This window comes from Mytilus galloprovincialis, chromosome 9, assembly GCF_965363235.1.
Source record: "Mytilus galloprovincialis chromosome 9, xbMytGall1.hap1.1, whole genome shotgun sequence".
NCBI classification, from domain to species: domain Eukaryota; kingdom Metazoa; phylum Mollusca; class Bivalvia; order Mytilida; family Mytilidae; genus Mytilus; species Mytilus galloprovincialis.
Window position 1 is genome coordinate 54,798,602 of NC_134846.1, and position 26,645 is coordinate 54,825,246.

A 26,645-nucleotide genomic window follows, 5' to 3' on the forward strand; every position below is an offset into this window, starting at 1 on the left:
TACTCCGCTTTATTGCATAATTTCATCTGACAAATAGGCTATGCAAATAACCGGAATGTACTGTACAATGATATGAACATATTATCTACTTTCCTCAATACACTTGAAACATAGACATAAAGCAATAAAAAAATCTATGCAGTCCCTATGAGGTAATTGATGTTTTTCATGGGTCAGCTATAGGAATAAAATTTAAAAGTTGTAGAAGGAATAGACAGTGGGTTATTTAAGCAGAGAAAATTTGTTATTATTTGATTATATATGAAAATTGTGACAAACAATGTATTTGGTTAGATGACCTTTCAAGATAAAAAAAAAAAAAAAAAACCAGTATTCTATGAATTGAAACATGCTAGATTTTACTAATACAAATTTTTGATGCTCAAATTTCCTTATTCACTGTGCATGTGTTGAGTACAACAGCAAACCAATAGAAAGGGTATTGTCATGGTTCTCTCAAAAACTCCCCCTTGGAATTTTGATTCAGGGAATGAATACCTTGAGAAAATTAGCAATCTGCGTAGCTGTACAATATTTTTAACATACAAAAATTGCATGGATGTTTATTAATGCTTGTGCACATACTACAAAGATGATATGTTTAATGCAAAATTATGCTGCAACATAATACTAACAGTGCCTGATGGTGTGTTTGTCCAATCAGCTCCAGTCCTTCATAGGCCTTATTCAGAGATGGAATCCAGTTCGCCTCTCATTTCTCTAACACTACCGTTTATAATTAGATTGTTATTCTCAAGGACAAGAATGTATTTCATCTATCCCAAAAGTTCATTCAATAGAACTGCAATTGTGTTCACATGTAATACAGAGTTTTCAATTAAATTGGATATGTTAATTGGATATGTTAAATACTTTGAATTTGCATGGTTGCTGTTTGAATGAATCTTGCACTTTCATCCAAGGTACTTCTTTGTTTAACATCTTATACCACCCAGTGAAGCACTACCAATTCAAAATGTGCAAGATAGACCAATGCAACTCATAAAAATACCAGTATTTATTTTTGTAAGAAATGCGTTTGTTTTCTTGTTTGTTAATGATCTGTGATGTATATATAATTCTGTCTTTTCTTGGGCCATATACATTAACTTGTGCGAATTGTTTGGGCCAATATGGATTTTAAAAAAAGTCAGAACAATGTAATTATCACCCCAAAAAAGTAAGAAACAATCAAGTTTACAATTAACATTTTTTTATTTCTCTAAGATATATGAAATGTAAAAAGCTATTTGGTATGTTTAAGTCCGTCCTAACATTGATGTACATTGATATTTTTATACTATTTATGATGCATTCCATTTGTAAAATAGATGTTAAATTTAAAATATGAATATGAAATTGTACAGTAAAATAAAATATTCATAAAACTCAATGTGTTTTTTTTATTGGTAATACAGTGTTCACACGATAAAAATCTGCACCGGGTCGAACCTGTGTTAATTAACCCGAATCAATTAACCCAGTTCACACTTGATAAAAATTAACCTGGTTTGGGATTTTCCGTCTCAACAAGAATAGAAATATTAGCACCAAAATTGTTACCTGCATCTGTCCACTATACATATTGACATATTTTTTTTTCATCACAGATGCATTATTTTAAAGTCTGAAATTTTTTTGCTACACTCCTGGCCACCATCAACATCCATCAACCACTTTCCGTGTTTTCGAATAAGGTCACATTATCCAAATTGAACCCATTTTCGCCCCAAAAAACGATAGAGATGATATAGGTTTCATGATTTGTCAACATGCAGGTTATTTAACAAAGATTTATACACTTATATATCGCTCTTGCTGTTGCTAATTTAATATGGTTTATATTATTTGTGATCTAGTAAATACGGTAACTGGACGTCTCAATATATATGAGGGCATTCGATATGACGCTACGGTAAAGTTATGTCACATTGAAGGCATATACATGTATTTAAGCAAAAGTCACTACAGCAAAAACCTCGCATTTTAACTTCACTTTGCGTTCACATTTAGAAGTGTAGTAGTTAACCCGGGTTTGCCCCACTTTAACTCTTCCTTAGATGAGGGGTAAGTTTAATCTGGATTTGCCTCGAGTTAAGGCTTTCACACTACCTAAATTTATCCCGGATTAATTCATTTGGGTCGACCCCGATTTAAAAGGGCATATTGTGAACAGGGTATAAGTGTAATAATCAAGGTACAACTTAAAATTCAGTTGGAATATGTAAATTATCATTTATCATGTTATTTACATGACCATAGCTTTGTGCCAAGAGGGTTTTGGATATCGTCATACCCCAACAACAAAGTTTGTGCTAATATATGAATCTATGTGTAAGTTTGTTATCTGTCAAAGTTGTGTCCTGTTCAAAACATTTGAATGACCTGCAAGATGTAAATAACAGGGTTCTTATCACATTGTGAAAATGGAAAAAGGCCTTAAATTCATTCAATAAATTTTAAAAAAGAAGTTGTGGTATGATTTCCAAGGAGACAACTGGTCAAAAGAGACTAAATGACACAGAAATTAACAACTATAGGTAACCGTACAGCTTTCAACAATAAGCAAAGCCCATATCGTATAGTCCGAGGAATGTCCTAAATGTTTGTCAAAAATGGCAAAAATCATTGAATTTCTACTATTTGTTATTTTTTTTTAAAGTCAAATATTTCCATTTCCCATTCCAACATTAAATTAAGAAATGTTTGTATTGACATTGATAAGAGACTTTGTTTTGCCTTTGAATAAAGCACTCAGTTACTCACTCAGACTTCAGAGTGTTTGTAAGAAAGGCTTTTTGTTTGCAATTGTTTTCAATGTTAGTCATACATTCAAAAGCTAATTATTGTTTTTACATCTTGGAAAAACCCTGGAATATTTTGTTAAACAAAAAGTGGAAATCATTTGATACTTGGTCTTATTGTTGTCCACCAAGAGGTTTTTATTGCTTATCAGAATGAGATGACAGCATGTGAAGTCAATGTTTAAAATTTGCCAAAGTCTACATACTAATGATATTCAACTATAAATTGTTCCAATGCTTTGAATAAACGTTGTACAACGCTGTTATTGATAAGTGTGTGTCCCAAATAAGGCTGGAATATCTGACTGAAAGGCAACAGTCCAAAACTTAGTTCAACTTTACATCATCATAATTAATGAATACTGTAAATTCAAAAACAATTATCCGGAACAAAGTGTGGTTTTAAATTTCGATGACAATATTTCCCGAAATTGTAATGAATAATTTCACATTTGTGTCCATCTCTCACAATAAATGCCAGCATTTTTTTTTACTGAATTTACAGTTGAAAAGTAGTGTTTTCAGCTTATAACTTTGAATGCCAAATGTTTCTATTATTGTTGGTTACAACCAGAGGCGAGTCATCAAAAAAATTTGCATTTCTATCTACAAGGTCAAGATCACATTTCTAAAATTTAAAAAGTTGTGTCTGACTGTCTATTTAATCAAACCTACTGAATGCCATGAAGGATGTCAACGATATTGTTGCACCAAAATGTATGTTGAAAATAAGGTGTGAATATTGGTCTTCTAAGATTTAGGTCAATACTTTGTATTGAAGATAAATACATATCATTGTGAGAGCTTCCTCTAGTTCTTTTTGTACCAGTAGATCATACAGGATTTTCATTTGTTTCATAAATTAATAAGCACTTATCTAAAGGATGAAAGATAGCAAATGTTTGTAACTTTAAATAGGCAATAGTTTGAAATGTTATAAAATATGTTGAATATTGAACAAGATAAGGTTAAAGGAGATATATAACTTTGTCAGATTGATAAACATACCTTACAAAAAGTTCTCATGTACAGTATTATGACCTGGTATTGCTAAGATAGATAAAAAATAACATACCCTCTCTTGAGTTTATATGAAGTTAGATTAAGACTTTGATCATCTGTAGTCGTTCCTAATGTTAGTGAAATGTTTGCCACTGGACGTTAAGCGTTACAAAAATTAATCAATCTATGAATATACTTGAGGTGCATACTTTAATATTTGATTTCCCCTGGACTTCATCTATTCAAAAGTGCATCATAGTCAGTTTTTTCCTTCACCGTTTGACTTAAAGAATTCTGTATTTGTACTCAAGAAACAAGATTCGTTTTAAAAAGAGGGACGAAAGATACCAGTGGACGGAGTGAAACTCATGGACCGAAAATAAACTGACAACGCCATGGCTAAAAATAAAAAGACAGACAGACAAATAATAGTACAGAAGACTAAAGAATGAGCAAAACGAACCCACCGAAAACGGTGGGTGATCTCAGGTGCTCCGGAAGGGTAAGCAGTTCCTACTCCATATGTGGTCGTGTTGCTTATGTTATTACAAATCCGGCACATAGTCTAATTCGATAAGTCACATTCGTTAAAAGAGAAGGGTATTGTAGTTACAACATAAGGAACATATCCCATATCATATGTGAAACGGTTATTCCATAGCGGTCAACACACTCGTGATGGCGTCCGTAAAATTTACGAAGGGATGATTTCAACTTCACCATTTGGAACTCTTGGTTTAATAGCTTCCTTGTGAGTAGCATTCCTCTATCAAGGAAGTCATGATAGGAAATACAAGCCCGGGAATATCGTATCAATTGGGAGATATATACTCCGTATGCAGGCGCTGCTGGAATGTTGCTACATAGAAAAAGAAAGTTCACTATTGATCACAATTGGGAAGATGAAAGTTGTATGCTGTCCAAAGTATTGTATATATAGCTAGCGTACATTGATTTGTAAACTTACAGCTCTTGTTTCTAGAACTCTTCATTTCGTGAGTACATTCGAGACCAAATGTGCAATCAAAAACAAGAATGCACAAATGAGCATTCACAACTACTAGTATTCAAAATCGACATTTGATATTTTAATTTTGATTATGACTTTATTGGCAAAAAGCATATTTATATATCAATCAAAACATAAATTACACATATAACACAATTACCAACAACAGAAAACAACACACATTTATATACAATATTAATAATACGTCATTTCATTTTCCGGCCATGCTGCCTTTTTTTGATAGATAGTCACATGGTTTTATAGTCTATTATAGAGTTTTGTAGGCAGCTTTCAACAATTGATTTAGTTTATAGACATTTTGGCCATACGCATTTTCAGGGGAAATTAACCCTACGTCTTATTCTGATTTCGTTTGGATAATAAACCTAAAGAGACAAGAAAAATATTGTACTATACATACAAAACACAAAATCATGGGTCTAGAATTAACATGCATATATCCATCTTTTTTCTATATTCGTTGAGTCCAATTGACAATGAATCTCAGTCTTACTGGAGGAAACATACAATTTTGATGTATTTTTTGTACACACGGATGCTAAAAACCAGACATTGCTAAAAAATCATTCTCGAATTTGAGAATTTTCCAATAAGGTTATTTAAAACCTGTGTTCGAAGAAACGCGTTAACACTATGGCTAAAAAAAACAACAAAAAAACACAAACACCCGGACACAAAACACTACACAGCTGATACCAACAAATTGAGAACCCCACAAAAAACACGGCGTGAACTAAGGTGCCGGAGGGTATTTGTTACTGAAACATTGTAGTGTCACATGTAGTGTTGCTTTTAGTTAGCTTTTTAATATAAGTCATTTGACGTACGCTTTTTATACGTTCTATTTTGTCAATTCGTCTGTCAGTCCGCTATGTATCTCCAACAAATAAATCACACGCATGATTACCACGCTTTCAGAAAATCTACAGTACCTCAATGCAAGTTGTGTATGTTCAAGATGTTGTTGTGGTGGTTCATGATGCTGAGTTTTTAGTTTTCTGTGTTGTGTGTACTATTGTTTGCCTGTTGGTCTTCTTTAGCCGTGGCGTATTCAGTTTAGTTTCGATTTATGAGTTTGGATGTTCTTTTGGTATCTTTCGCTTCTCTTTTTTAAATATCTATGGTTTTTCGTTATTCTGATAACAAGCTCGAGGAGACGTAATATCAGCTTTAACCTATAATCAAATGTTTCTCTTAATGGTGTGTGTCTATAAAACACTTTAATATATACTCATTTGTAGGACAATACCTACGTAATGTTTATTTGATTTATATATATTTTCAAACAAAGTAAATCAAATTTATCAAATAAAATAGAATCAAATAATTTAATTGGTGTAAATTCCAATACAGGAATGATATCAGCTGACATTTACAAAATACAAGTAAAAGATAAAAACACCCATCAACAACAACAAAAACATATACAGAGAAATCTATTCTCACAAATAAGAGACATATATCTTAGATCTTGAGTGCGGAAGTAGCTTGATATCGTGCGTAAAGTAAAGCTATTGGGTGTTTTAACTGGACTAACACTTTATTCTGGTATTGCGCAGTTGTAGCGATAAAAAAAAAACATTGCAATAGTCCATATAAAGAGACAACATGATGGTGACGGCCACGTTTCCAATATTAACAAATGAACTAAACGAATTCAGCTGTATTTCCATACGCAAAATATTCGATCATGTTGGTAGGACACAATTTTTGTGCAACGAAATTCCTGGATCGACTGCAGTTTATGTTTTAAATTTATAAAGCAGCTGTATGTGTTTTGTTTTTATAATTATTTTAGAATAATTCTGCAATTTGTCGATTTCGTCTCCTCTGTTGTTTTTGTTCTGTGCTATCATCCGAATCGTCTTCACTGTCTGTCGGCATCTTTGCTTGTTTTTCTTTCTGTTTCTTCTCCTTCTGTTTCTTGTCATAGTTTTCAGAGTTCCATTCATCTTTTGGAGATGGTGTTCTACGTCGACGGTCACGAGATCTTGGTTTATGTCTTCTTGGAGATGGTGTTCTTCGTCGACGGTCCCGAGATCGTTCTCTGGGAGTGTAATTTTCATCTTCTGATTCTGATTCAAGCCCGCTGTCCTTTGTTCGTCCCCGTTTCGGTTTTCTGTAATATGAGGAAGTAGATTTTTTGATTATATTGATACTACCTTATAATCAATTGATTGATTGGGGATTGCTTTATGCTGCATCACAACATAATTGCTATATATCGCAGCGAACCAATAACTAAATACATAAAATTGAGAATGGAAATGGGGAATGTGTCAACGAGACAACAACCGACCATAGAGCATACAAGTCCAAGACCACCAATGGGTCTTCAATGCAGCGAGAAACTCCTGCACCCGGAGGCGTCCTTCAGCTGGCCTCTAAACAATATGTATACTAGTTCAGTGATAATGGACGTCATACTAAACTCCGAATTATACACGATAAACTAAAATTAAAAATGATACAAGACTAATAAAGGCCAGAGGTCACGACAGGCGCAAAAATGCGGCGGGGTTTAACATGTTTTTTGAGACCCCAACTCTTCCCCTATACCTCTAACCAATGTAGAAAAATCAAACACACAACAGTAAAACTCATTTTAAACTACTAGCAGTTACTGTCATACCAGCTCCAGACCTCAATTAAATTGATTGAAATATTATACTTAATCATATGAATATCAGACACAATCCCTCCAGTTATGGGTTTAGTAGTATACCATCATGAAATATATGATATAAACATAACCCGTGTCATGCCAACAAATGGTTTTAGAATAAATGTGTTTAATTCCGATGCAAACACCCTATCAGTGAATCAATATTAAAGCCAAAATATGCAATTTTTAATGACCTGACAACAGTATCGTAACTATATCCCTTCTTAATAAGTCTGTTTAAAGGTTTTGTTAGCTTTTCAGGTGAATACTGACGTTTTTGTGCTTTGTAAAGAATGTTACCATGAAAGATTGGATGTGAAATACCCGAACGTAATAGTTGTCTGCATGTTGAGTTATATTTACGAATGATGTCCTTACACCGCTGATAAAATTTAGTAAATATTTTGACTAGTTTATGATATCGAAAACCTTGGTGTTTATAATTTTTTCAGTATTGTTTAATTTTTGTTATGTTTCGATGGGTCTTTGCTGATTCTAGTCATAAAGTGTAACTCATAACAATACAAAAACAGGTCCGCAATAAGTGTTAAAAAACAGTTATTCCCCATTGGAAGTTGACATACTGCTCATAGTATATAAGACAGATTCTTTACGAGGAATTCTTAAAATTGACCGATGAACCATGAAAATGATGTCAAGGTCAGATAAACCCTGTCAGACAGACATGTACACCATACAAACATTCCATAAACCAAGCTAAGTTGACTTATTGCTTATGCGTACAAGAGGACCAATCCATGAAAACTTAACATTGACCAATCATGAATTATGAAAATGAGGCCAAGTTCAAATACTTACCAGACAGATATGTATGTATACATTACGATCATTTCACACACCGAATATAGTTGACATAGTGCTGATACTATTATATGAAAAAAAACCTTATACTAACCCTTCGAGTTGGAATTCTAACGTGACAGATCACATGTCACAACTAACATAGACTTGTCATTATACATTGGCGTTATCATGACTCCTAGCAGACAGTTTCCTCTTTATAAAGCTTAATTATACTGTGCTATAAGCGAAAAGGCAGACAATACAAATTTCAAGAATGGTTTGGCCTGGTCATGGATCGAACCACGATCTTCAAACTTTTCTTTAAATGTTACCACGAGACCACCTAGGCTGTGCTTGCCTTTGGACTTTTGGTTGATGTATAGAACATGTGCCTAACGTTAACAAGAGTGCACATGCTGAAATGTCTTGCCTTTTTTTTTTTTACCATTCATTGATTTTATGTTGATAGTCCTAAACATAAAGCTTTACTTCAACTATCACATAAACTTAACATGATTAAAGAAAATGAGGTCAAGGTGAGATAAACTAAGCTGGAAATACATGTACAATTGCAATTATTCCAACCAACACATATATGCTTTAAATATAGTTGACATATTTCACATCATAGACACACACTTAACCAGGAAAACTTAACATTGATCAATGAACCATGACGATGAGATCAAGGTCAGATGAACCTTGCCAGACAGACATGTACACCTTATAACCATTACATGCTTTAAATTTAGTTGACCAATTGTATATAATATCTATGAAATGAACTAAACCAGGAAAACTTAAGATTGACCAATAAACCATGAAAACTAGGTCATCATCAGATGATAATTGCTAGACAGGCATATACACCTTACAAACATTCCATACACAAAATATTGTGGACCTATTTTTTTTTTTTATAGAATTAGAAAACAAGAAAAAAAAAAACCAACTTTAACCACTGAACCATGAAAATGAAGTCAAGGTCAGACGACACCTGCCAGTTGGACATGTACACCTTACAATTATTCCATACACCAAATATAGTAGACCTATTGATTCAGTGGCAGATCCAGGAAAGGGTATGGGGTCCTTGAATATTAGGGGCAAGTTCAATTTCAATGAAGTTTAATATCATGAAATAATATATCTGCAAAATTTGACCTTCCCAAAGTGTGTCAGATCACAAATGATTTTGATGTTAACTCATACAAAGTCTTAAGTTCTTGGCCTCCTACAAGACTTCCATGAAATTTGTTTGCTTTAAATCAAGTTAAAAATTCTTAATATACATGTATTGCAAGGTTGGCACTTAAAACTGAGTAATGAACCATGAAAATGAGGTCATGGTCAAATAAAATCTGTGAGACTGACATGTACATCATAAAATATTTCCATACACCAAATATAGTTGACCTATTGCATATGGTATTAGAAAAAAAGACCAAAACTCAAAAACATAACTTTGACCACTGAACCATGAACATTATAATCATTCCATACACCAAATATAGTAGACCATAGGCAGATCCAAGGGGGGCCCTGGGGGGCCCGGGCCCCCCCCTTTCGTGGGAAAAATTTGGTTGATTATATAGGGAATCACTGAAGCATGACTGGAGCTGGCCCCCCCTTAGGTCAGTCAGCGGGCCCCCCCTTAGGCAAAGTTCTGGATCCGCCACTGTAGACCTATTGCTAAAAGTATCTTATGTATGGCCTTAACCACAAATACTTCACCTTGTTAACAGTCCATGAAATGCGGCTGAGGTCAAATGAAACTGTCAACTGTTAATCCTTACATTTCATTGATTTTTGTCATATGTCAGTGCTTTTTTTTTGTCATTTTTAGAAATTGGCACTGATAGCAGATCATTGATAGTATCTGTTACATTTTTTAAAACTTTTTTTAGGCACCATGAGTTAATGAGCTGGACACCTTATTTAGATTCTTGTCTTTTATTGAAAACCATTTGCTGACCTCTATACTGATGTCTGTCTTCTGAATTTTTTTTTGTGTCACTGAAACATTGTCTCACTGATGCATACTGTACACATCATCTCTTTTTAATCATATATGTCAACATTAAAAATCTAGTTTCTTCTTTATTTAATAGTACTACAATATATAAACCTCATTATAAAAGTACTACAGTGAAGATTAACAAAGTGACAAGGTTTCATTTATATAAATGCATTAATAAATAATATAACAATAAAAAAAAAAAATACAATAAAAATTGACTTTTTATGGACGGTTGAAGGTTAGTATCACAATTTATATAACACTTTTTATTTCCATGCATTTCAATACTTGGAATGCTAAAAATGTTTAAAATATATATGTATCACAGTTTAGCTTACTTGTATTAAACATAAAAACAAAACAAAATAAAAGTCTAACCCAAAAAGAAAATAATTCTCTTCAATTTACTAATGGTATTCAAAATAGTTTTTTTTTTCATAAGTCAAAAGTGTGGACACAGATCAGTGTGGATATTAATTGGTTATTTAGTGTTAGTGTGTTTGACTGTGTTTTCTGTATTTACAATATGTTTCTAATAGAATGTGGATGTGTCTTATGGCCATCTTGTTAAATAAGTAAAACACTTAGGATGGAAACAAATTACTCAAATGGATCCGTCGTTCAAATAGTATGAAAAGGACTATGTTACATGCAAGTTCCTGAATGTTATTACTTAAACTATACAAGGCACAAGATAATGTTTACAAAAATTATGAAAAATGAAAGGCGAATGAATGATTACTTTAACAAGGTAAACATGCAATTTTCATGTAGGGTTTGCCATTTTTACAAAATACTTGCAAGGACAACTGACCATAACAGAGAAAATTACCATTTTACTTATTTTTGGAGCCCAAGGGCTTTTTTATCTGTGTAAATATTAAGCCAACTTGAAAAAAACCTTAATAAAATTGCATAACTGTATACTATTAATTAGTAAACTATTTACTGAATGGTGGAATTATACCAAAGTTGTAATGATGTTATTTGAACTATTGTTTTTAATAGTGGCCATATTGATACAGTTTAAAACTTTACAATCTAGGGATGTTTTGGCAATTTGTCAAAATTTGCCCATGATTCTAGGGAGACTTTCAAGAAGTTTAAGGTACCTGATGACAGGCAATCAGATGATGTTGAAAAATTCATTTCAAGAAAAAAAAATATGGATATAGGTTGATAAAAACTAAATAACACTTCCTTTTTATTCTGGAAATAATTATCATCCATCACCAATTCTAAAATGATGATCCATGCAATAAAATCATGGTCGCCCATTTTCCTCACATTCACACTTCAAATGCACACATTCATTTAGGTCATTTATATGTGACAATCTTCATAATAATAATGAATAACTGAGTTTTAAATACAAAGCAGTTACATACAAGGAGTTGTTCTGTACCTGACCCCCTCCTTAATGAAGCAAAATCTTCGTTATAAAAAGCAGGAATGTTTGATTATAAAATTAGTGATAGGTAAATCTTTTGAATTTACAAATATTCTTTGATCCATAATCATTGACAGCAATGGGCCATTCCAGTTAATTTCTGACAGGTGGGGATGGATGGGGAGATTTTTTTTTATACGTATAATAAAAAAACATCATGAAAAACTACCTATCAGATATAAAAAATTAAGACCTATCAGATGAAGAGTTCCTGTTCATGTTGGGTGGATGGGCTTTCATGGAAAAAAAAGACCCATCAGATTTTTTTATTGCAAGGATTGTACCCATCAGAATTTTAAAAACAATACCAGATAATGCATCATACGAAACTGTCTACATTTCAAAGCACCCATCAGATCTGACAAAGGCATTTTTGTTACCCCTAAGATGTAATCATTTTTAATTATTTACTGCTGCCAAGAACCTCAGAAGTTTTTTGCGTATAAGTGTACCTGTCAGATGAAAAAACCCAAAATTTCACCCCTAAGATGTATAAATTTTACACCCCTCAGAAAGGACCATCCATCCCCCTTTAGCAGATATTAACTGGAATGGGCCAATGTGTCCATTGAGTTTGTCTTATCATTACAGTTTTAATTGTCTAGTTATACAGCAATTTTTTATTTGAATAAAAGAAAGTTCAATAGAAATTTCCAAACATGAAATTCCAAATTAAATGTTTTGGTATGATATGTGAGAGAAACAGGATTATTCAAAGTGTTTTATAAAAAAAACATATATAGTTATTACAAATGTTTCAATCAAAATATCATTTTAATGAAAGTATTTGATAGGATCTTCTTAGCAGATTTGTGTGACAAATTGGTGTTGTGCCAAAAATACAAATAACAGAAAGGAACTTAAACGGTGGTATCTTATACAATATATAATTGTTTTTCAAACAGTTCCTGTTGGCGGTGGTTTTGCTGGTCTTGGGGTACCAGAATTTTCTGTTTCCAGTTGCTTTCGTGAACGAATTTGCCATAGAATATACATAAGTTTTGACTTCCATTGTAACCATCTGAAGAGAAACAAAAAATAAGCTATAATGCACTCAAGAATTAACATAATAAAATCAACAAATATACTATGTTTATCTCTTTTTGTTTATTAACAAGAATTTGTTAAGTTGCTCAGGTTTTTTCCCTTATATTTCCCTAAAAAAATCTTTTGAAAAAGGGATATATTGAACATGTATTAGAGTATCTCAATCAATCATAGTATAGGTAATAAATACACATATAATTTCAATGCAGTTTAGGGCAGATAAATATAAATGATTTTAAAAGCAGTGAGTAAATTTATGATTTTTTTGCTTTTTGTGACTGTTGCATTTTGTAAAGATTTTTTGTGATTCCATCTCAAATCGTTTAAATATATTTTCATAATGAATTGATTTAAAAAGATTAAATTTCTTGCTTAGATTTTTTTTTTAAATTTTAAGCCATTTGTATAATTATAAACTACAATGCAATGTCCATAATAGAAATACACAATGAAGAATTTACTATTGGTATGAAATTTCCTAACTCATATGATTTAGGAAGAAATAAAACACAAAATATCTCTGTGATATGATTTTATACAAATAAAAATTTTGGATGTGCCAAAGCATATTATGCTCCCCCATCCCACCAAAAAAAATACCACCTTACCAGAGCAAATCAAAACCAAACTTGGTACTGAAATTAAACGCTGATGATCTTCTATTTACAAATAAATTACAAGTTCGATGAATTTAGTTATTATTTCTCTAGAATAGTATATCTTAAAATGAGCAAAATAAACAAAACAATAAAATATGTTTTATGAAGTAAAGAAAAAGAAACTATTAAAGATCTATTTCATGAGTAAAAAGGAAATGAGTACCAACATATTTACAGATAGAAAATAGAAAAATCAATTTTCTGAAATAAAAACCTGAAATTTGAAAGAGTAAATAAAAGAGAATGAATATAAACAAGAGTTTTCTACAAAACATATGTTTATATTATACACATTACGTACTACAAACAACATAAACAAAGGTTTAGAAAGACATACTGACAAAGGATTAATTTACATCTTTTCTCATTTTGACTCCATCTTTGTCATTTGAAGATGAATTACATCGAATTCATATACCAAAGGTAATGATTGCAAAATGAGGATATGGAAATTTTTATGCATTGGACAAATTCTTAAATTGAAATTAACAGTACATTTTTTCAAGTTATATGTTATATGATTCATCCATTTTCGTGGATTGCGGAAAACTTGCCTTTATGTGGATATGTGATTTCATGGTTCTGCCAAAGTCTACATACAACTAAATAGAAATTTGTATTTGGTTGAACAATTAAATTTGTGGTTCACCTGTACCCATGAAAATGGATACCAAAGGAATAATAATGATTCTACACTATCAAAGTTTAATTTTTATGCCCCAAAATATGTATTCTATATGGATATATTCGGTTTTATTGTTTCGCTTTGTCAGTATGTCAAAATGCACTCTGAAATAAAGTATCAGAAGTTACGTTGAAAGTCATGTTACCATGGTTTCCTAATATGTCTTTTTCCTTCTGTAAATTCAACAGAAACTATTAAATAGACTGGCATACACATTAGGAATATTAATTTATTACTTATGATGTAATAAATTGAAATAAAAAATTCTGTCCTGGGCAAAAAGAAAGAAATATTTAAAGTCCATTTCACTTTTTAAAACAACATTGAAAAAGCAAGTACAGTAAACTATAAATTCAGAATTCTGTGAAGAGCATCAGCAATTATCATTGTGATTTACAAAATGAAAAATCAACTTTAACGATTTTGAAATATGCTGTTTACAAATACTGCTTTCAAAATTTAAAACGCAAGTTTTCATATTTGCCATATTTATTCTGTCGCAATTTTCCAATAAAAATTTGTAAGGGTTCCACGGAACCCAGTGTCTCGCCTACTTTTGCTGTTAATCGCAGACTCAACAAAAAAGAGGAAAAACATCAATAAAAATTTCCCTCTCAATACTGTCTTTGATTGAAAGAAGCTTCCAAGTTTGGCAAAAAATCCAGGATAGTTTATGAATGTAATAAATGTTTTATAAACATTAACTGCAGACTGTATGTAATGTTAACTGGAAGAAAACTAAGTCCATTTATAAGTAAAATACGGAAAAAGTGAATTTTTTTTTACAAAATTTACTTCTGAATAATATCTTATGATCAGAAACAAGCTTTTGTCTAAGTTTGGTAGAAATCCAGGATAGTTTAAGAAGATAATAAAAATTTTAAAAACTTAAACCACAGAGTGAATGTTTTGTTTCTGGCAAAAAAAAGTCCATTTGTAAGTAAAATACGGAAAAGTGGAAATTTATTTTTACAAAATTTTCTTCTTGATACTATCTTATGATCATAAACAAGCTTCTGTCCAAGTTTGGTACAAATCAAGGATAGTTTATGAAAGTTATTAAAATTTTAAAAACTTTAACCACAGAGTGAATGTAATGTTTCCTCGCAGAAAAACTAAGTCCATTTATAAGTAAAATACGGAAAAGTGGAAATTTATTTTTACAAAACTTTCTTTTTGATACTATATTATGATCATAAACAAGCTTCTGTCCAGGTTTGGTACAAATCAAGGATAGTTTATGAAAGTTATTAAAATTTTAAAAACTTTAACCACAGAGTGAATGTAATGTTTCCTCGCAGAAAAACTAAGTCCATTTATAAGTAAAATATGGAAAAAATGGAATTTTATTTTTTCAAAATTTACTTCTGGATACTTTCTTATGATCATTATAAACAAGCTTCTGTCCAAGTTTGGTAGAAATTCAGTATAGTTTAAGAAAGTTATTAAAATTTCAAAAACTTTAACCACAGAGTGAATATTTGTGGACGCCGCCGCCGACGACGACGACGCCGACGACGACGGAATGTAGGATCGCTTAGTCTCGCTTTTTCGACTAAAGTCGAAGGCTCGACAATAAATCATTGCAATAATTTCTGATTTTACAGTAACTCATCCAAGGAATATTTATTATTTACTGTTTAAAGTGAAAAATTGTGGCATGAACAAGTAAAGATCTATGTAGCTGAAAGTCACAAAGAACTTTTTTTAAGAGAACCAGACCATACTATATAGCCCACTAACAGACAATTTAAGGTCAGTTGCCCTCAATTGAGGTGTTTTATAATGAGGGTAAACACAGAGACATTTATACAACACAAAATTCATGCTCCTGTTTTTTTTTTTATTTGACAACATTTAATTTACATGCATAAACAGGAACAGTAAATCATGCAAGAATGAACATCAATTAACATGCAATGTTTACCTGTCTTTGTTAGCTAGTTAAGCAAACAATAGAATTATTTAAACATCCTAATGACAGCATAATATGGAAGACACATATTCAGTACTGTTTTAATATATTTTCAAATGTGAATTACAGTAAGAACCAATTATTGTGATAAAGAAAGAGAGGATGCTTGCTAATATTTGTCAATGGTTTACTGTAAACTTGCATTTGTAAAATTTACTCTTCATTCAGAATATCTTAATACTTTACAATGTTAAATCTATACACAAAGACCAATAAATCATGTTCAATGGATGAATAGATAAATGAAGGGAGGGAGGTAGGGTGGGCTAGAGCAAATTTTAGCAGCCAGAAGGTAAACTTTGCTGCAATCTTTGTTTAATCTAGAGAATTTCCAGCTCAATGAAACAATGAGGGATTTTTTTTCAACCCACACTGATGACCCGATATTCATGATACACTAAAGAATCAGCACATACTGGTACAAGTTTAATCTGGCTCCATGAAAGATGGATGGCTGTTAAACATTCAGTGGAAAATCAAATGCATCTTCTGAACAAGGTTATAATTGGAAATAAGTATAAACCCTGCTCCCCAGGAAGATAATTCACCCTACACTGATACATTATTATGACTCTAAGCAGTCAGGTTTTTTTCTCTTACTCCTTATTAAGCTGGCTTAGCAGACAAGCTGCAAATAAAGATTTTAAGTTTTTGGTTTGACCTGGCCAGAGTTTGAACGCATGACCTCCAAACTTGAGGGGAACATACTACCAAGAGACCACTGAGGTAGTTCTAAGTGAAGAAGACATTTTAATCATTAACTCATTAAGGTACTAACAAGAATGAATATGCTGAAATACTAATAATGCTAACTGACTGATAAATGCTCTCTTTATAATCCAACAGGAAATATTACATGCATATTCCAGGAAAGAACAAGATAACAATAAATGCATTGGTAATGATGTGCAAAGTTGGTCAACTAGGATGTGGGTGAGAGAACCTCTGCCATTTGAAAATGAGGCTTTTTGGGTTAGAGGCAGCAATTTACCAAGCAAAAGGCTACTTATGGACATTCATCTATATATGTTGTGTAGGTGATTTATGTGTATGTGTAGGTCATACATGTAGATATGTGTATGTGCAGGTCATACATGGAGATATGTGTATGTGCAGGTCATACATGGAGATATGTGTATGTGCAGGTCATACATGGAGATATGTGTATGTGCAGGTCATACATGGAGATATGTGTATGTGCAGGTCATACATGGAGATATGTGTTTAGTGATTTGTTTGTGTATGTTCAGTGTCATGGTTAACAATATGGTTACCATTTTATCATTATTAATCATTTTCATCATCGCTGAAAAGAATATGAATATTATCTATCAACAAACCATCAATATCTAAAATATATTTCTTATATACACCTAGATAACATACCATTTACCCAACTAATTATTTCCAATTTATTGTCTTTTCAAAATCTGTATCTTCACAGATGAATTTCATTGTGATTTTTGTTTAGTTACTTGATTAAATTTAAATTCGCTGATGTAAACAAAGAGAGATGATTCATTATCAATATCATACATAATGTATATAGGTATCAATATCTGAGCTCCTGCAATACAAAAATCATACAAGTCATGGTACATCCTTATCATTCTGTATCTGATTATAAGATGGCTTGGATGAAAAAGCACCATAAATGTTTGTCATATATTTTATAACATTCATCATTTACTAAGAATTATAAATTAAATAATGTAATTTTTTTAACTTCCATTTAGCAAGGATTTGTATAGCAAGATGCTACTATACAAATCCTTGCATTTAGTAAAAAAACAAATATTGTTAGGAACCGTAGAGTTGAGAATGAAATAACATTTTGGGAAATCAATGAGTTGATTTTCATAATGGTGAACATGAAATCAAATTGCAAAATAACTTAATATTTTCATATGACAGACTTTCTTGAGTGATTTTTCAAAAAGAGTAACATTTGTGCCATGATTATCCCATAAATCAAAAACAACAACAAAAAACACATGTTCAAAAACAAATAATGCCAACTACAGTATTTAACCACTCAACACTTCCCTCCCAAAAAGAAACAAAACTAATTCAATGGAATAAATCATGAACAACAAACAACTGATTTGCAAAATTCAATTAATTATTATTATTTTTATTGCAATTGTTGCTATTGCTTCTGTTCATTTATTGTACTTTCTCCCACAAAATAGAGTTTTCGTACTTAGCTGGCATTTTTCTAGTGCATAAAATCTATACAATAAACAAAATCTTGTGTGCATACATAAAACATACATGTGCTACAAATCAAATAAAAAGTGCCATTAGTAAATAAAAACAAATATAAAATGGACTCTTGTTCCTCCAAAACATTCCATCATTATAAAGCTGGTGTCTGTGTGGTCGCAAAATAAAAATAAATTTTACAATAAATAAAACCTGTCAGGATTTTGTAACATCTTATGCAGTTACTGGCTTCTGGTTGCCCTTAAACCTTAAACATGTTGATGATCCTCCTAAACCAATATTTATTTTCTAGAACTATCTGAGCTCTAACACTAAATTTTAAACCATAATTTTTTTTCCCTTCTCATTCTTCAAAAAATGTCTCCAGGACTCAAATGCTGTGTTCAAATATGAGAAAAAAATAAAAAATAAAAAAAGAAGGAATTGTTTGATATTTCAGCAGTTTTAAAAATTACCAAAAAATTTGCAGAGAAAAAAGCAACCAGGTTCCCATATATGGTGGAATGGTTAGGACTAATTTGTACATCTCTTCCACTCTGTGAAATGCAAATATTAGAGTCACCTATATGGATTTTTTTACAAGGAGCAGTCAAAACAGTAGAACAACTTTCTATGCAATTTATCAACTATGGATAAACACACTAGCAAACAACAAGGCAATTTATAATGCCCCCTTTTTAGGGCTAGAAAAGTAAAAAATTCTTAAGGGTTCCGCGGAACCCAGTGTCTCGCCTACTTTTGCTGTAAATCGCAGGCTCAACAAAAATGAGGAAAAAAATCATTGAAAATATTCCTCTTGATTCTATCTTTTGATTCTATCTTTTGATTGTAAGAAGCTTTTTTCCAAGTTTGGTAAAAATCCAGGATAGTTTGTGAATCTAATAAATGTTTCAAAAACTTTAACTCCAGACTGTATGTAATGTTAACTGGAAGAAAAACTAAGTCCATTTATAAGTAAAATACAGATACACAGGTACAAAATATTAACAAAATTTCCTTCTAGATACTAACTTTTGATCATAAACAAGCTTCTGTCCAAGTTTAGTACAAATTAAAAATAGTGTAAGAAAGTCATTACAATTTTAAAAAATTTAACCAGAGTGAATGTGTTGTTTCCTGGCAGAAAAATCTAAGTCCATTTAAAAGTAAAATACGGAAAAAATGGATTTGTTTTTTTACAAAATTTACTTCTGGATACTATCTTATGATCATAAACAAGCTTTTTAAGAAAGTTATTAAAATTTAAAAAAACTTTAACCACAGAGTGAATGTAATGTTTCCCCACAGAAAAACAAAGTCCATTTAAAAGTAAAATACAGAAAAAATGGAATTTTGTTTTTATAAAATTTACTTCTGGATACTATCTTATGATCATAAACAAGCTCCTGTCTAAGTTTGGTAGAAATCCAGTGTAGTTTAAGGAAGCTATGAAAATTTCAAAAACTTTAACCACAGAGTGAATATTTGTGGACGCCGCCAACGACGACGACGACGGAATGTAGGATCGCTTAGTCTCGCTTTTTGACTAAAGTCAAAGGCTCGACAAAAAGGGCAAAAACACACTATCAATGTTAGTTTCATCCCTTAAAATAACCAAAAATCTTAATTTTCCACTCTATTAAAACATTCAATTTTTCAAGCGGTTTTGTATATTGCAAAAGCATACCATGAAACTGCAAAGATGTTAAAAATCCTATCAAACTAGGTTTTATTGTATGATTTGACATCTATGGATCACAATACTACTGGCTATGCAGGCAATGGGGACTTACCTATAGGCATTAGCAACACTGTGTCTATTGACATCTGGCGTGTCATCGTTCCGTCTATTAGGATCTTTGACAAAATTTCGAGGTAAGGGTTTTTTCACTAGCGGTTCTATAGCAGTTCTCAATATAGCTATTTCTTCTTGAAGTTTCTGAATTTCTTCAGCTCTCTGTAGACAAAGAAAATTAACTGGTATGTTAATATTTATAAAGTTACATAAAGATAAGATATCCTTTTGCCTGAGTGTTAAATAAATGCTTTCAAAAATGTTTCTTACAAATACAATTTATAATCAATTAAAATAGCCAATATTTGTTTATAAGTTTAACATTAGCTTTATGTTTAATTTCTTATTTAATTGGTAATCAAACCTTTTGAAAGCATTAATTTACATTCAAAGCAACTGTAGCTGATCAGTTGAAGCTTTTTCTTTCTTGTACCAGGTTGCAGATAAATACTTCAGAGCATCCAAAAAAGTTGGTATTAAAGGGGTGAACATTATAACATACAAAGATTTTCAACAATGCCATTTGAATTTAATCAGCAATTTTTTTTTGGCAGAATTCAGTGATTTAAAATTTCAAAGTTTTCACATGAAACTTATCCAAATTTATTATTTTTATACCAATAGGTGTCTCTGAAGTATTGTTCATATCTGAAAGAAAAGGAAATTGACAACAAAAAAACAATGTCAACCTGCAAGAAAGTTATTGATTAAGAAATTAGTAGAGACATTCCATATTTTTTCTACATCATGCAGTATTAATAAATCCCAATGCTGTTAGTCTGGTAAGAAACCACACCGCATGCTACTGTTAAATAAGATATCATGGTTAATATATGAGAGGTCAAAGTTGAAAGAACACAGGTCAGAGGTGAGAGTTCACAGCAGTGTAAATCATTACCATTTATATGTAGTCTATACATTAGATAAACTGACTGGGGTTCCTGATCCATCTTTATTTGTATTATTTTTATTTGTAGCACTCTTTCTGCCTGTTGTTGGAGTAACATTTCTAGAATTTGTTTGGTTGCCCGTTGGAGTCTGATTACGACTCTGTGATGGTGTTTTATTTCCAGTCGGAGTCTGATTTCGACTCTGTGATGGAGTTTTATTTCCTGTTGGAGTTTGATTTCGACTCTGAGAAGGAGTTTGTTTCCCATTTTGTGCTGGTGTTTTATTTCTATCCTCAGAGGGTGTCTGGTTCCTACCATATGAAGGTGTAGGAGATTTATTTTTCTGATTTTTTAAACTGGTTTGAGAATTTGTCCGTTTTGTTTCATTTCCTTCAGGAATTGGTCCCATTCCTGCATTATCCCCAGGAGTTTTCCTGCCTTCCTGAGTTGTAGCCCTTGGATTTCCTGTCTGAGAAGGGGTAGGATCATCCCAGGAGGCAAATCCTGTGTCATACCCATCTGAGGGATCATCTTTCATACCAGTACTTGTGTACCGAGGCATGCCCACATTCACCTTGACCTGATTCACTTGTGTTTGAAGGTCTTCTAGACCAGATATCCTCTGTAAATTTATCAAGTTAAATATTATTCATAGACAAATTTCTAATGCAATCAAGAACATGATAGAATTAAGTAGTTGACGTCAAAAAAACACAAAATTATTGGATAAAATTCTACTATATTACAAAATGTATAAAATTTCTTTTTGCGAAAACAAAATTTCTTCTTATATTTGTAGGTTGAATTCCTGTACTAGGCCATGTTTATTTCTGATTTCTGTTTATCATTGGCTGTACTCAAAATAATTTTAAAAAAAAATCTTTTTGATAGCTTCTTCTCATTCGACCTTTTAATACTTGGATGTTATTTTATGAATTATCCATAAATTTCAATTAAAACAATCTATGGAAAATGCATTAGAACAAATATACTAACCAATTTCTGTTCTGACTGTATTTTCATACCCAACACAGTCTTAACTGTTTGTATAGAATCAGCTAATTTCCTAACACTGGCTTGTACCTGAGAACAAAAATTCAAACAATATTTGTATTCATCTGTTTCTTTTTCATAAAGTTTTAATGAAGTAAATGTTTATCTTAATGGATTATTAGTTTGTATGTATAACATCCAATAGGTATCTTATACCTCTGTTGACGTGATATCCAACATGCAATATCAGTTACTTAACATACACACGTGATATCCAACATGCAATATCAGTTACTTAACATACACACGTGATATCCAACATGCAATATCAGTTACTTAACATACACACGTGATATCCAACATGCAATATCAGTTACTTAACATACTGACTCTCAAGTCAACGGGAAGATACATTACATTATTTGAACTCCAAGCCTCATGTTTTTTTTTTCTTTCTCCTCACTGTTGCTTGATATAGAAGTAGCAAACACATACTCTAATGGTTTTGTGTTAAGTTGTGAGTTTTTTATACAACATGAGTTGAAGCCAACTGCTTTTAACTAAGAATTCCTAGTTTGCATATTTTTATAACATATAAAATACATTTTTTAGCAGTTGACTTTTAAAAATATCATTCTTTGTAATATTTTTGTTTTTTTTTGTTTCTTGTCATATTTCATTTTTCCACAAGTGAAGTAAATCATTATTGTAAACTCTTGAATCATTTTCACTACATTTCTACAGAGACATATAAATCCATTTAGTATATATGTCTCTGATTTCTAGAAGAACAAAAAATTAACTATTCTAAAGTTTAAATAAACATCGTCTAAACTGATAAAAGCCAATTACAATGTAAGAAAAGTCTTAAAAATAGGATGCATGGAAAACTCCAATTTTATTCTTTTGAAAAATCTTTTGTATGCTCTAAACCAATCATTTTTTAGAATTAAAACAAAATTCAGCAAAAACTATCTAAAAATTATATATCAAGCAACTAAGAAAAAATATATCATTCTCTTAAAATCCTAAAAACCTATAATAAAATTTAATTTTCTGATTTGCATTTTAATTGAACAAAACAATTTCCAGTAATGCACACATTTGACTACAAACCCACCTCTGCTGAGTTTCCACCTGTTCCTGATGGTCTCTAACAGTAAATATATCACAAATGTAATGAGCTATTGTTAACTTATTTCCCTTGCGACCTAGATAATAGGTATTGTTTTAAGTTTTTAAGGAGATATGTTACAAAGTCAAAGAAAAATCAAAGTGATGGAAATCACTCATGGAAAGATTAGAAGAGTAGTTTGAATTATTTCATATTAAGGTATGGTGGGGAAAAATAAACATTTATAAAGCACTATTGCTGAAAATTGCATTTACAGCAGGTCTTTAGAAGGAAACTTGCTTTTCCAGTATGAGGATAAAATGAGCTCAAATTAAATAATATGGGTCTCTTAATTTGCACAATTTTATTTAAACTGCAGTTTATGTCTTATCGAAATTATGTTGCCGGTTCTGAACATGTTTCAAAAAAACAAAAAAATGCAAAAATTCTTCTAGTAAATGTTACCAACTATCCTTGTAAGACATAAATCTGGACCAACAGCTTAAAACTTTACAGTGTCAACAAAAAAAAACCCTGAAAAATGTTGTTATGGGGCATTTTGTAAGTTGAAACAAAGGTTATATGGCATTGAAGATTAAAAGTCTTAGAGTGCCTTTTGATCCCTTTTTAAAGTATTTTTCAACACAGGGCATTGAAAATGTACTTTTTCAACGTAAACCAATTAAAAAACTTATCTTATTGAAATGTGGATTCTTTCTTGATTGCAAAAATATATACATGTACTCACTTCTAATAAAAATTCAAATGACTAAAATAGACATAATGATTGATGGGAAATAAACTAAAAAACAATGGTTTGTTATAATTAAAAGTTTTAAACTGTTTCAAGCCAATTCCTGATAAAAAAAAGTGTACTAATTAAATTGTTGATTAATTACAGATGATAATTGGAAATTTATCAAGTAAATTATAGGCCTTACTTGAATACCTTTTATTTATTCATATTTATATTCATATTTCATTTTTTTTTAAGATCTTGTTAATCCATTGATTAATCATTTATCTTTCAGATATAATTTACAGAATCACTTTATGTAATGTAGATCAAAAGTAATTGGCAATAAATAAATCTATCATCCTTATAAATATCAAACATCTAATATACACATTTGTGTATTCAATTATGAGGTCAAATACTTGTGTATTAAGAATTATATTGAGTGGTCTGTATAATTATGTAAGACTGAGGTTGATAGGTAATGTGGTCAATTTGATTGGCAGTTTAGGAGGTGGGGCATTGTAATTAAAGGTTCACCTTGTCTCTGATTGTTTAGTGATAATGACAGTTGTCAATCATACTAGTTGAATCAATACCCAGTTACATAATCAAAATGTTTTTTAAAAGCCTGCACATCAACACACCTTAATGACATACATTCTTGAATGAACTGCTCCAATAATATACCCAGTTTTTTCAGTTTATATGTGTATTATGTGCACATACATCAGAACCATAGGGAACTATATTTCAGTGTGAATACATTTAGTAACAGTAGCTAACCTGTCCTGTTGTTAGGGAGGCTGGTGCCTAAGTAAAGATTTAGAACAAGTTCTAATCTTTCCAAAAACCCAACAGCTTTCAAATTATGGGAAGTGAAGGTTCGAGGTCAAATATCAATTATATAATTGTTCCAATAGCTTATATGTTAATGTTAGTATTTTCCAATTTCTGTCATTGAATACAAATTTTCAATCTAGATCAAGTTTTGTGTAAACAACACATATACATACATTTTCTAAGTCATGTATTGTAGCTGGATGTGGGTCTCTTCTGGCCTTTAATTGTTGAATTTCTTGTTTTAAACTATCAACCTCACGATTTCTGAAAGAAATATCATTATTAATCTTAACTTTCAGGGATTGTTTAAACACATCTGCCTGAATAACTTCTTTCAAATTGTTTACATTGTAGCATGGATGTATATTAAATTGTACAAGGAAAAATGCATGTAAATATATCCATTTCATTAACTGTGAATTTTCAAGCATAGGATTATCAAAAACAAATAATAAAAGTTTTGTTTTTAACCACAAGTTTATTTTATACAAACCTAGCATCAGACTCTGCTGTCATTCTTGAGTTCATTTCTGACTTAAGAAGTGTCTGTTTTTCCTGCACTGCATAGATCTGAAACACATAAATATGCATTTATTTTCAATCAGTATAAACTTTTTAATGATTTCTATTTGAAATTTGGATTTCCTACCCCCTTAATAGTGCTTATAATTTGAAAAAACAAAGGGGTTAATGTCTTTTTATGACAGATCATTATCACAAATTTGTTGAAGACTGAAAGAAGCCCATTGGAAGTTTTTGGGGTTATTTTAGTTGTTTGGTTGCTTGGTCAGTGACATCTCCCCACATCTCCAGTTATACTTATGACCTTGGTGTTAAGAGATTGTGTCGACAAGGTTACAATCTAGACCCTTGATCTAAAAGAATTTAGAATCCAAAGCTAAGAAAACAAAAGTAGTCATTTTCTGGTCATGATGATAATTTTGACCAAGTTTAATGAAGTTAGCTTAAAAACGTCAGTCTTTACCTGGCCCTTCCTCTCAGTTTGACCTTGAACTCAACCTTGAAATTTAATAGGGGTGAATTTTGTTGATGGGGGATATTTTTACAATATATCTACCTCATCTGGTAATTTGTGTACACTATTTTGAATTTCTCTCAGAGACGATTGAGTGGTGTCCTGCCAGACAGTGATAGCATCTACTTTTTCACGTAAATTTTCTCCCAATACTTGTGAAGCCTACAACAGAAAGAGACAATAATAAAGCAAACTTGAAAAACGAAACATATCACTAATGAATACAAACCATGTAAAGTTAATTTTAAGCTATTTGTTTTTATGAAAAATGACTTTAAAATAATAAACATTTACAATAGTTCTATGATGATAATGATATGATAGACAACACAAAGGAATAGATAAATATATATAAATAAGATTTTAATTAATCGAGGAAAATATCCATTTAAACAGGTTTAAATTTCAGTCCTTGTTTCTAAGTTTGTACAGGAATGACAACATTAAAAATTTATGTAACTTAAACTAAATCAAAAACTATCTATACATTGCAAGGAACGTACTTCAACATAAGTATGATAAACTATTAAACAAAAAATGCTAGATAATTCAATTTATTCAAATATATTTATTATCCCCCACCCCAAAATATTTCTCTTTTAATAATAATAAAAAGACTTCTACAATGTGTAATGGGACACAATCTCAAATTAAATTTATCTCCCTTTATAAGGTATACATATTTCTATTATAATAATTGACTTATTCAAAATTTCTAATTTCAAATTGAAAAATTGTGCTAATTGTGAAAAAATTGTATATTGTGTGCATTTGGTGAAAATAAACTAAATAAGCAATATGTCTTATTAACTGCTTATGGCAAAACTGTCACATCTTTTAAAAAATTAAAAACTACTACTAAAAAATGTCTGGTGGAAACGAAAAATACTAT

At 31.2% G+C, this 26,645-nt stretch overlaps 2 protein-coding genes across 5 annotated transcripts in view; both read right to left on the bottom strand.

Annotated features, from left to right (window-relative positions):
• Window positions 1-6,532: 6,532 nt before the first annotated feature.
• Window positions 6,533-21,162, bottom strand: LOC143045322 (uncharacterized). Its single transcript, XM_076217759.1, has 3 exons — window positions 21,040-21,162; window positions 20,140-20,303; window positions 6,533-6,955 (listed from the first exon to the last, which is right to left on the bottom strand). Exons 1-3 carry the CDS (start codon window positions 21,040-21,042, stop codon window positions 6,631-6,633), a joined length of 492 nt encoding a protein of 163 aa, XP_076073874.1. The 5' UTR covers window positions 21,043-21,162; the 3' UTR covers window positions 6,533-6,630.
• Window positions 21,040-26,645, bottom strand: part of LOC143045319 (uncharacterized) — a 37,302-nt gene continuing 31,696 nt past the window's right edge. For all 4 annotated transcript variants that reach the window (XM_076217757.1, XM_076217754.1, XM_076217755.1 and 1 more), the window contains 5 exons: window positions 25,796-25,915; window positions 25,211-25,287; window positions 24,891-24,981; window positions 22,028-22,114; window positions 21,040-21,653 (listed from right to left, as the gene is read on the bottom strand). In XM_076217757.1, coding sequence (XP_076073872.1) covers window positions 21,054-21,653; window positions 22,028-22,114; window positions 24,891-24,981; window positions 25,211-25,287; window positions 25,796-25,915 — 975 coding nt within the window. In that variant the 3' untranslated portion in view covers window positions 21,040-21,053. The remainder of the gene's footprint in view (window positions 21,654-22,027; window positions 22,115-24,890; window positions 24,982-25,210; window positions 25,288-25,795; window positions 25,916-26,645) is intronic.